General features: G+C 39.1%; 1 protein-coding gene across 1 annotated transcript in view; it reads right to left on the bottom strand.

The window, feature by feature from the left end:
• Positions 1–13,290, bottom strand: part of VIPR2 (vasoactive intestinal peptide receptor 2) — a 92,752-nt gene that overhangs the window by 63,919 nt on the left and 15,543 nt on the right. The window contains exon 3 of the mRNA XM_045007140.1: positions 143–250. Within this exon, the coding sequence (XP_044863075.1) occupies positions 143–250 (108 nt within the window). The remainder of the gene's footprint in view (positions 1–142; positions 251–13,290) is intronic.

The following is a 13,290-nucleotide window of genomic DNA, read 5'->3' as shown; positions in this document are numbered from 1 at the left end:
TGTACATGAGCAAATTTGCCATAGACACAGAATAGATTTCACCCAACTGAATGGTTTCAGGTGAACCTTGCAGTGTGTGAGGTTTTTCTTTTAAAAAAAATAAGGCAACTTTAGTTACATAAAATAACATAAAACAAAATACCTGGTTTGCTGAAAAAGTGGCTAAATACTTTTGGACAAGGGACAGTGACAGTCTCTCCAATTTCAGCAGGGCGCCAGCAAGTAATGTTATCCCAAACTCCAACACATCCTGTGAATGAAAATGAAAGTTGCAGACCTGAATCCATCAAAGTGAAATAAATGTCTGGAAATAAATCTTGGTCATCTTATTCCTACTTAAGCCAATGGGAGTTTTGCAGGAGTAATTAAAAAAGGATTTGGCCCTTTAAGGAAAATTGCTAAGACAATATTTACTAGGAGAATGGTAAAAGATTTAAAAATAAGAACCCACTGATTAACCAGTTACTTTGCAAATCAGTGCCCTTGTTCTGGAAATGCATTTATTTATGAAGTCTACCACACAAATAATGTCATTTTGATGTGATCATACTGAAGGAATCATCTGTATGTAATGAAGATAACAAAGATTAATGAGTAATTTCTGAGGGTTCATATGTATTATGAACTAAATTTTAGAATTCCATTAACATTTGCTTAATTAAAGCTAAATAGGATTGGTGCTTCTATAGCAATTCACACAACATCCAAAAATGGAGTTCATTGCACTAAGCAATAGGATAATGAATTATTTGAGTCTGTTCTGATTAATGTATTTTCAAAGCAGTTTCAGGAGTTATACAATTAACTTTCCTTACTGAAAAAAATGGGTTTTGGGTAAAGAATTCCTCCTCCTACAGATGCATTACCAGGGCATTTGATTCTAACTTTCAGAACGACAGATGAAGTACAAGGCCCTGATCCTGCAAAGATGTATGGGTGTGCTGAACTTTATGGAACGTGGGCACAATCCAATGCCTTGTCCTTCCAATGACCATATTGGGCACTGGATCAAGCCCTGTGAATATTCACTGGAACTAATCATAGTGCATAGAGCTAAACATGCACATAATTTCTTGCAGGATCAGAGCCCAAGTAAACAGCTGAAATAATTAAACATTATTTTTATCAGGATTTATAAAAACATCCATTGGTGTATGTGCAAGATTCTAGGCAGTCACATCGATAAAACATTTGTGGCAAATTGCCGGCACTATTACGATGGGTCTCGTGCTTTCTCTTCTTTGGGTGGGGGTTCAGGGCGCCATTTCTTGCCCCTGAATTGGAATATTAACTGCCCCACTAGTGTCCTAGAGGAGGGGAGTGGAGAGGGAGGGACCTGGGCCCACCCTCTACTCCAGGTCCCAGCTCAAGGGCCCTGAGGATAGTGGTAAACCACTTGAACTGACGGTTCCTTCCCTTGGGCTACTTCCCTCTCCTGCCTTTCAGCTTGTGGAGGGGTTTCCTGCCCTCCCTCTGCACAAGCCAGGTGCCCCTTTACCTAGGGTCTTGGACTTCTTAGCCCACTGCAGCACTTCTCCAAACTTTCCTCTGCTTCCCTTCAAACTGTTCTCTGCTCCAACACCAATCCTTTCTGCTCCAACTCCTCCAAACTGTTCTCTGCTCCAACACCAATCCTTTCTGCTCCAACTCCTCCAAACTGTTCTCTGCTCCAACACCAATCCTTTCTGCTCCAACTCCTCCAAACTGTTCTCTGCTCCAACACCAATCCTTTCTGCTCCAACTCCTCCAAACTGTTCTCTGCTCCAACACCAATCCTTTCTGCTCCAACTCCTCCTCTGTCTGATTGAAGCAGGAGTTTTTATCAGGTGACTGACTGCAGGTGCTCTAATTGGCTTCAAGTGCTCTAATTAATCTATAGCAACCTTTCTTCCCTCTACAGGGAATAAAGCTCTCTTCTAACCCTCTCCTGCTGCCCTCTGGCCATGCTGTATCACACATTTTAAAAAAATGCATATCGTGTTGCCAACAACTGGCAGAAACAATAGACTACCTGCAAATTAAATGTACAGTAAATGTAATGGAAAGAGAGTTAAAAAAACCAAACCTATCTTACTCAGTACTTTTTACATCTTTTGGTAAAAGATGATGGAAAATTTGTTCCTTTCAACAGAGAGCATAAAAGGTCAAGCTGATTCAGAAACTGCTCACATTTTAGGATTTCTCTGCTAAAACATTGATGGTCTTAAAGACACACTGTAGATTTAATGTGTGTCAGTGGTGTTACACTTTTTAAATTCTAGAAAAAATATCAAAAAGAAAAATGAGATCAGTAGAAAATAATTATTTAATCGATTTCATTTCACCATGACACATCAAAGGCTAAGCGCCATCTTTTGTTAAACATGTCAGCTGTGCTACCTGTCACTGGTTTTACTCATTTAGAGATAACACCATCAACACAAGATAACATCAGTGTTCCAACATTGATTATTTTTTATTTAATGAAGAGATTGTGAGCAGATTTGTGGTACAAAAGGATACATTTAGTAATTTTCTATTTGATAAATCTAGAGAATAAATGACACAATATACATTCCAACGGGGGGGTTGGGAATAATTTGCATAATCGGGGTGCTGAGAGCCATTGAACCAAACTATAAACCCTGGATATGATAGAAACCACTTCAAGCCAGGGGGTGCAGCAGCACCCCCAGCACTCCTAGTTCCAGCACCTATGCATTCCAAAATCTTCTGCTATAGCCAACCTATACTGCTTTACATTGTAAGGCCAAGCCAGCACTAGAATGGAAGAGCTTTACAAAAAATGGAAGAGCTGTATTAAAAAAGAGCGTTGAGGCAATTTCTTGGCATTTCTTTAAAGAAGTAAAAGGAGCTGGTGGGGCTGGTGGCTTCTTAAAGAGATCTGCTGTCTGGTTAGTCCACCTTGAGCAAGAAAACTGTGTTTCATATTCATTTTATATTGAACCTAGTAGTAGGGGATACATTATCATAATACATGCAGGGCTTTTATCTAAAACAGAGGATCTCAAAGCATTTTATAAATAAAATAATGAGACTTCGCCCGTGTGAAATAGCTAGGTATTATCACACTCATTGGCAGCTGGAGAAAACAGTCAGAGACAGGGTGACTTCCTGGTAGAACATAGAATATAAACAGAAGTCCTTACACTCAGGCCCCAGATCTAGTGAGTAAACAATACTTCCTCTATACTGTTGGGGATTATAAAATATGTGTCTCTCATTGACATTAACTGGAGTGATGTGGTTTAAAATTCCAGAAACTGGTTTGACTATTAAGGGATAAGAGTTCTGAGAGTAATACTATGTGACTGCCTAAGAAATGAATGTTTTATGAATAACTGCAGACAGAAAACTTTACAGTTTTTTTCTTCTATGCTGTAGAAAACATGGTAATAGAACAAAGTTAATTCTATATGTTTCACTGATTAGATGGACTACAACAGAAACAGTATTATGAGATTCTACCTTCAAAATCTGGCAAACTGAAGTTGGAAAAGTAATATTTTAATATTTTAGAAGTTGTATATTTAGATTAAACCATCAAGGTGCTATAAATCTTGAGCTAGCTTGTTAACCAAATTGAGCAGTACCTCACTTTGTAAGTAGTACCTCACTTCACTAGCCATTGATTTCAACTGGCCACACAAGGAGAAAGGTACGACTCAATGTAAATAACGTTGGCACAATCTAGCCCTTAGAAAAATTGTGGATTCATGTTTTCTGAGCTCAAAAAATGTAGGACAAGTCATAAACCAAAACCATTTGTAATAGAACCATAATACACAAGCACCCCAATGCCATATTGATATTAGTTACCATATTCATGGTCATGAACATTTAAGGCAGTGAATTGGATTTAGAGAGGAAAATGAAAGTTGGAGGTAAAATAACCCCATGGTGATTATGGGACAAATTCTGCTCTCCAGAGTAACTCCTGCAGGAGTCCTGCCTCAAATTCTCTATACCTGTAATGGGGTTTACAAACCCCATTCTGAGCATAGACAGAGGTGCAGGGAAAAGTCTCTCCTGTTTACAAGGAAGAGCTTGATCACACCCACACTTAGCAGCTGGAACTGCCAATCATTGCACCATTACAGGCGCAGAGAGTTTGAGGCAGGACTCCTGCACACTTCGTAAGGTGCCAGGGGGAAGCCCTGTTTTGCTGCACCTAAGGAACTCCACATCTGGGGAAGGTGCAAAGCTTTCCAGCATGCTCCATCCCTGGGTGGATAAGACCAATAAAATGAGCAAATGTGTCATGAAAATGTGTGCGTACACCCGCCCCCCCAACCCCAAGAGCTGATGGCTACAGTGATTTTTCCAGCAGAACACTCAGTCAAATTCACATCATTATACCCTCAGATCTGTCAATGTGAGACAACCAGACACCCTTTTCCCAATATACTCTGTGTATAATGGTGAATGTACTGCAATGATCTGCAAATTCTTTAGAAGCCTTTACAATGTCTCAGTTCTTAAACATGTCATGGTGTTATTGTGGCTGTAGTCTGGGCAGCACTTAAAGTGATTCAGACAATATGGACTGAGGGATCATTCTGGATCTTCAATGTAAAAAATAAATCTCAGATTCAAAACTTTATTTATAGAAAATGTCTGACAGAAACAGTCACACAGATCCAAACACTGAAGTCAGTGGGAGTTTTGCTACTGATGTTAATGGAATCAAGACTTGGTCACTAAACTGTAAAAGGCTAATTAACACAAATGCAGACACAGTATGTCTTACTAGCAGAGGCATGTATCTTTTCCTGTAGTGTAGTTTGTGAGCATTAAACCTGACTGAGATGTTTAGAACAAGAAGTATGAAAGCTGTTTCTATGACACATTTGATAAAAAATTATATTAACCTTTTGATTTTAAAAATTCACAAAAAAATTTAAAAGAACAAAAATGGAAATGAAAAACAGAATCAGCCTTGAAATTTATAATTCCACACTCCCTGCATTTTTTAACCTGCTCTAGTGAGATGGGGAGAGGCCTTTTTTTTTTTTTTATGGCTGTCATCTAGAGTTGTCAGTGAAATACAATGCCTATTGCTGAGAGCTTTTCAGACATTGCAAGCTCTCAACCATAGATGAAGGGACTGTATCTTTTCTGAATTCATAGATCCAATGGATGTAATAATAAGAAATGCAATTCCATCAGAATACCAAGCATGAGTGTAAGAAAAATCATGAGAATGAAGTTTGAATGTCTATGATCAGAATTCCATGATGGATTTTCAGGTTTAATTTATGTATATTTTTAGGTTTATTTATTATGATACACGGAAATCTGATAGAGTTGCTGAAATGTCCTGGAGGCATGTGTAGTCACTGAAAGGCTGTGGGTGCTCCTGAAAAATGCTGGAGTGCCAAAAACTATAATGCTGGAGTCAGTGAAAACTGTGAGAGCTGCTGAAAGTGCTACAATCTAAAAATATATTCTTTTCTGGGCTCTCAAATTATCTTCTCCCCTTTATTATGTACCTTTGGTGACATGGCATTTCAGTCACATATACATTTTTGTTGTTAGAAAAGTACTTCACCTAACAAATGTCATATAGCTAGGCAAAATATTTGCAGCAAAATTTGAAAACTATGAAATAAGAGGTATAGACATCTTCTAATTTGGAAACATTTTTCAAATTTAGTTAAAAACCTGAAAAATCTCAATCTCAATCAAAGTCCTGATAATTACTGAGTGACTATTGTTCTTTACCCAATTTTCAAGGGCAAAAACTTTTAGACAAATATTAATTTTCACAAAATCATTTACAATTTCATGAAAAAATATAGATTGTTTTTAACAGTCCTAGTAATCTTCCTAACAAGACCTACCATGTACATACATTACAGACATTGCACAGAATATTCATAAGGCTATTCATATACTGTAGGAGTTGTGACTCTAACAGATCTTCACTGCCAACTGGCAAAGCATTCACTGTCACGTAACAGCAACTTCTATCACACCTGACAAACTCACTACACCTAGCACATTGCTGTCATAGTATTTATCTATAAAGAATGTCATGCATAGTATCAAATGAAAGCTTATATCATACTGGTCATCTGAAGCATTGCAAGATGTATGTAGGGTTCTCATTCAAGAAGTTGTATGCATGTACTAAAACTATGTTTAAACTATGTAACCAGGCATGGTTGATAAACAAAATGCTCCCAGACAAAGGAATGTTGAGTTACTGGTCTGCCTAGATCTGTGATGTGAATTAAGCAGGATAAGCCAAATATAAACTTATTTGCACCTGAGACAAACTGGAAGAACAAGTTAACAAGAGGATGAGAAAGCAGCATGGCGTCAGCATACTAGAGCATAGACAGCAGGGAAAAGGGATCTTAACTGGGAGTGCTCTTCAAAACTATACCTTTCAAAGGTTTTCTGGACTATAAAAGGACATGAAGAGACCCCTTTAGTTCTTTGCACCCATGAAAGTTAGACCCTGGTCCTGTGCTGAGAGGTTGCTTTAGGTCAGAGGTTCTCAACCTTTTTCTATCTGAGCCCCTTGTTGCTCTCCCCCAACATGCTATAAAAACTCCATGACCCACCTGTGCCGCAATAACTGGTTTTCTGCATATAAAGCCAGGGCCATCATTATGGGGTAGCAAGCAGGGCAATTGCCTGGGGCCCCATGCCACAGGGGCCCCCACAAAGCTACATTGCTCAGGCTTCAGCCCCAGGGGGCGGGGCACAGGATCCTGGGCTTCAGCCCATGTGGTGGGGCTTTGGCTTTGTGTCCTGGGCCCCAGTGAATCTGATGCTGGCCCTGCTTGGAGGCCCCCTTGAAACCTGCTTGAGGCCCACTAGGGGGCCCCGGACCGCTGGTTGAGAACTACTGCTTTAGGTGAGAAACTGACCTTTGACAAAGATTTAGCCTGTTGAAAGTTATGATTAGTGTCTGAGAAGATTGTTGTTATACTTTTGTTTTATTTGTAACATCACTGTTTCCATTATTCTTACTCCACACTCACTTGAATCTGTGAATCTCTGTTCTTTGTTAATAAACTTATTCTCTTTTTACTATAAAGTCATCTCAGTGCTGTGGTATTAAGTAGTGTTTGCCTTCTCAGTTGAATCAAATAAGCTGGTGTGTACACTGAGGTCTCTGGAGGCAGCAGACTTGGTAATTACTGTGAGTGCCCAGTGACAGGGTCTGGACACTACAGGGGAACACTTCTGGGAAGTTCAAGAACTGGGATACAGCAAGTGTTAATCTATAAGGCAAAGTAAGATCTGACAGAGTTCTGAGAAGTTTGTCTGGGATAGTGAACAGACTGGTGTGACAAGGAGCCATCATCCAGGTTAGTACCAGCAAGTCTCTCTCTCTCTCTCTCTCTCTTGCAGAGCAGGGGAGTAACACAATGATCTATGGTTTTGAATGCCTCAAGAAAGTGCCACAGGAGTATTAAGAAACAACAGCAGTACCATTTGCTGCAAAAGGGGTGGTCTCCTCCTCTGAGTCTACTGGATTTTTCCTTTTTTAAAATATCTAAGTATTTTTAGGGGTGGGATACAGCCAGCAATTCAGGTGTTATACTTACATTGGTTAATCTCAGAGTAGATAAAAATCAATATTTTTTATATCAGACTTTCTTATTCAAATTGGATTTTTTAATTTAAGGTTAGGATTTAATTTAAGGTTAATGTAGGTTTTCTTTTAAAAAATAAACCTATTTAAAATTTTATATGAAAATGACAATTTAGGTCAAGACCTAAATTTATTATAATATATTAAAAACATTTTAATTAAATACAAAAATAATATTAAGTAGCACGTTTGCTGCCATATTTTAAGGAAAGTCAAACCCCTGACTGGTAGAAATGGTAGATGGTGGCGTCAATATAGTGAGTGTCATACTCACAATGGTGGGAAGACTTTTCCCACAAGAATGTTTTGTGGAATTTCCAAAAAAATGTTCAGCTTCTAGATTCACCCAATCTCCCCTGGAATCTTTACCACACCATCCCCATCTCTCTATTCCCTACTATCCCCAAACAGAGTCCAGATTCAACCACATCTCATTAATTCCTCTTGGAAGAGAGTTACTCAGGGCTTTTGCTTTCTCATCTCAATAATTCCAAACCCTTATTTTTCACAATCCCTGATATTCATTTCTCTGCATTTCAGCTTGTCCAAAACACAGCACTTACCTTCTCTTGGGTGCCCCAGAAATGGGAGCACATTCCCACCATGTTAGATTCATTTATGCATTTCCTCTCCATGTTAGCATCTTGTACAAATAAACGCTTAAGTCTTGATTATTCGCTGTGTACCTTCCCATCCTGACACACACATACACAGAGTGTACTGTGCCAGTAGTGTTATTTTTCTGACTTATCTCTTTCTTGTCTCCCTGCCAGGGGCGGCTCCAGGCACCAGCGCGCCAAGCGTGTGCTTGAAGCGGCAAGCCGCGGGGGGCGCTCTGCTGGTTGCCGCGAGGGCGGCAGGCAGGTTGCCTTCGGCGGCATGCCTGCGGAGGGTCCACTGGTCCTGTGGCTTCAGCGGACCTACCGCAGGCGTGCCGCCGAATCCGCAGGACCGGGGACCTCCACAGGCAAGCCGCCAAAGGCAGCCTGCTTGCCATGCGTGGGGTGGCAAAATACCTAGAGCCGCCCCTGCTCCCTGCCATTCCCCATACATCTCAAATACTATACTTCTCTTTACCTCCGCCCACTATATCTACCACACTCAGAGAACAGCTCCTTCTTCCATGCTACCCCACTGCCTGGCAGAGCTTCCCTGAACCTAACTGATTCTCTTTTCAAGTTTCTTCATAAGGACCCTTTCTTGTCCCTGGCCTATGACTCCCACCATGTAATAAAACAATCAATTCCAACCCCTCACAACCTAGCAGCTTCCCTTTGCTCAATAGGCTTCCCTGAAACCTGGCCATGGAATCGCTGTTCCCTCCCTACATTCGCCTATAGTATACATTTTATTTGCATGGTTGGACTGTAATGATTGTGATGCATTCAGCATGAAAGACACAGTAAACTAAAGTGCATTTCTCATCTTTCTGTTTGTGTCTGTACTGAGACTACATGTATCACCATGGTATCTTGGCTCCTATCATCCTGAATGAAAATTATTTAGGTATATATGATTCCATCCCCCTAAAAATATAAAATACTAGGTTGGATAGGAATAAATATAAATATATTATATTATATTATATTATATTATATTATATTATATTATATTATATTATATTATATTATATTAATAAACCACTAGGTGGCACTTTACAATTGTATTATAGCAGAGAGTGCCAATTCAAATAAAGTCTTGAAGAACTCTGGGAGGAGGAGTGTTTAATACTTTTTAGTAAAGGACTTGTGTACAGTAAACAAGATAAAATGAAAGCCGTCTGAAAATGAGCCAGTAGGTTGTCAGCTAGCCCATGGTTTGTTTTAAAGTTTGGGAAGCATTATATTTTGTACTTGATTTCCACTCACATGGTAAGCAGACCATACATTCGAGAGGCCTCAGTTCTTATGGGCAATGTTTTTCCAGTCCAAAGCTCTGAATGCAATACTATGCAGTACAGCATACATGGCAGTTTACAAACATATGGACAGAAATTCTTTCTCCATCTTTTGATATGTAAATGAGAATGAGAGGAAAAGAGAGAAGGGCAAAGAAATTACAGGCTTGGGAACAAAGCAAATTTAGAACAGGCTCACAATGCTAATGACAAGAAGGTGACTACAGCCATAACAGTTCCATACCAGCTTTCTCTGACACTAACTCAGTGTTACCTTGATAGTAGCCTTTTATGTCTGCTTTACATTTACTTTGCACAGGGATAAATGACTGACATAATAGGGTGCGATGCAGATCAGAGGGAGCTGTGTCACCCTGGCTGGGCAGCCTGGGGTGTCTTGCAATGCCTTACTGTTGTTGTGCCCAACCTGGACCACTCACAAACAGCTTGCCAGCATGCAGGTCACCCCCAGATGTGTTTGTGTAACTGCAGCCTGCCAGTCACACTCTGGATCTCAACAGCCTTGGTTATCCTGCAGGGTAATCCCAACACACTCCCAGTCCCAGATTTCCCACCAGAAATGTATGCCTTGTACTGCCCTGCTGTCTCCCAGACAGTCCAAATACATTAAATCTGTCATTCCTGGAAGGGAATAAAATACCATCTTAAATGGAATTACCCAGACACTTAAATTAAACACACTGGATTAGATAAAATAATAAAACAAGTTTATCAACTACAAAGAAAGAGATTTTAAGTGAGATAAGTGATGAGGCATAAAAGGCAAAAATAGTTAGAAGAAAATAAAGATAAAAATGCTTTCTAGTGCCTAGTTTAACAAACTATATTAGATTCAAAGGAAAGTTTTTCATCACATGCTTCCAACAGCACTACTGACCAAACTTTCAGGTCAGGATCCCTTCCCCAGAGTCCAATGGCTGTTTCCTTTGTCTTCTCAGGTGTGGAGCATGAGATGGAAAGGGAGAGAGAGGTGACTCTTAGGGAGTTTGTTCCTCTTTTTTATAGTTTCAGTCCCTCTCTGAAAAGCATTTCCAGCCGGGAAGCAAGAGATAGGGGTCTGGTGGAGGAAGGAGACCTCATTACTGTTTCTTTGCTAAGATGCAGATCTCTTTGTCCCTGCCCCCCACTTTTTTGCCAAAGAATGGCTACTTCGCAGGTGATGGTCCATCAGCTTTGCTGACCCCTGAATGGGGCATCAGCTTGTCCTTTGTCTTTGAGGGACTGGTTTAGCCACTCCCCAGACTTATCTGGGAACCACACTTTAGTCATGATTTCAGTTTATATTCAACTTCATATCTTTACACATTTAACATTGCTACATGCATTTTACCATTATAACACTGATCCATAAGTTATAAGTTTTCAAATGATATCTCACAAGGCATGCCACATACAAAGATTATTATAATAGCGTGTAGGATGTGAATACAGGGATGCATTCTGTCACAATGACTATATTGAGTGCAAGGCTGTGAACAATCCATGTAATATTGGCTGCAATGGGCTGAAGCAATCTTGCACAGTTTTCCTGAATATTTACTAGTCCAGAGAGAATCTGGTTGCCCAACAATACGTAATGGAGTTAAATTAAACCAAAAAAATTACTTGCTAGTTTATAAAAATTACTAGCCTTTGCAAGTAGAATTTTGCAAGTCTAGACTATACAACAAGCAGATTTCCTTGGTTAAAACAAATAAACATAAATAGAACTTGGTTTTTATTTATCAAAAATGCTTCGTTTCTAATGTATCTTTGGACTTAGTCGAATAAATGTTGTTGGTAAAAAAAATTCTATTGAAATTTTTTGACCAATTATTGGGTTTTGATCAAATTAAAATTTTCAGAAAAAGTATCTGCTTACCTTGACATTTTTCAATCTTAAAACAGACAATCAAAACTCCTAAACAAAAATATTTTGGCAAACAAAAATTTTCAATGTGTGGCTGTTCTGTTTTTTTACAAGTTTAACTATTGAAACCAAAATGAAAAAATTAAAATTTCAAGCAAAAATGAAAAAAAAAATTTATGGGAAAATTTTCCAGGGAAAATGTCCTAATTTCCTGACCAGCCCTACTTTTAATATTGTTTGGGGATTATAAATATTTGTATGCCTGAATGGATGAATGTATGCATGAATGGCCCTGAACGTTATCTAGAACATTAGCAGTAGAAAGCCATGCTAAAGATGTTTAAAAGACAGTTTTCCATTGGTCTGTAATAAAGTTTAGGACTTGCATCTATGATCTTAAATCACAATAATTTGGACATTCTTTATAAATATGTTCTTTGAATACTAGTGTAATAACAAACACCAAACCTCAACACACATGAAAACTGCACATTTAGAAAACTAGTAATGGTAATTTTAGTCTCTTTACTAGCAGTAAATGACTGACAAGACAGTCCTCTTCTCTGCCTAAAGCTAGCTAGAACATTCAACTAAATGGATGAGTGCAGCCGCCATGCAGCCATGGTCTTGCAGAGAGAAGCTGAGATAGCTGGGCTAATTGAGTTGAGGGCCCACTTAAATTAGCATAGTGTCCTAGAATTGGATGCAATATTGGATATCACTACGTATCTTGGGATTGGACACTAAGAGATGTAGAGATAAGAACATAAGAAGATCATACTGGGTCAGACCAATGGTCCATCTAGCCAAGTATCCTGTCTACTGACAGTGGCCAATGCCAGATGCTTCAGAGGGAATGAACAATTATTAAGTGATCCGCCCCCCCCCCCCGGTGTCTAGTCCCAGCTTCTGGCAATCAGAGGTTTAGGGACACCCAGAGCATGGGATTGTGTCCTTGACCATCCTGGATAATAGCCATTGATTAACCTATCCTGACAGATGCATATAATGTCCAAAAATCTCAAACATGTGTCCTCATGAAACTCACTGTACAAGATTGTCCTCACAAATTTTCACCTTGAATCTGGGCCTATAGACTATGAAAGCCTATGATGATGGCCAAGCTACCAAGCTAGGGCTCAACCAAACAACCAGTCACCTCTTTTAGCTACCATATAAAGATAATAATGAGGCATTCTCACACATAAATAATTCCTTAATCAACTAGATGTAAAACTATAAAGACACTAAAATGTAAGAATTCTCTACCTTTCAACACTCACTTGATCCAGCACCAACTACTAGCAGTGATTTGTTTATATAATCAGCTGATCTGAGAGGACATGTTCATCACAGTCTAATCTTGCGCCATCAGAACCAATATATTTGTATTAATATTTATGAACATTTTTAACTCTTTAATATGACAAAATCTAAATCAGTTAACAAAAAAATTATGTCTTTTACCAAATCACATCTCTCATTTGCTTAAATTTGCAGCTCTAAGCTGAGAGAGTGTGTCACATTGTAGGGATATTAAAGAAGGTACTAACAGTGATTCCCCCAAGTGACAGTGGCCCCTCCATAATTTGTTCCCCACACTTTAAAAATCCAACAGTTTCACCAAGTACAAAAATCTCTTGGGTCTTCTGTTAAAACTTGTAAGCTACTGTCTGTACAAACCATTGATTGTATCTATCCTGTGAAAGATACTCTATTACTATGTAAAATTTACAAACAAGTTAATTGACTTTGTTCTTGAAGTGAACACTATGCTACCACCCCTGCTGTGAGCCTTAAGCTGTAATTGATACAATGTAAACAAATGCTATAAGCCATTAAGTGACTTTCACTTCATTGTAACAGCAACGGCTGGTAGGAACAAACCCCCACTCTCTGTGGTTAAAGGGC

This window comes from Mauremys mutica, chromosome 2, assembly GCF_020497125.1.
Source record: "Mauremys mutica isolate MM-2020 ecotype Southern chromosome 2, ASM2049712v1, whole genome shotgun sequence".
Lineage (NCBI taxonomy): Eukaryota > Metazoa > Chordata > Testudines > Geoemydidae > Mauremys > Mauremys mutica.
This window is presented reverse-complemented; position numbering and strand designations above follow the sequence as displayed.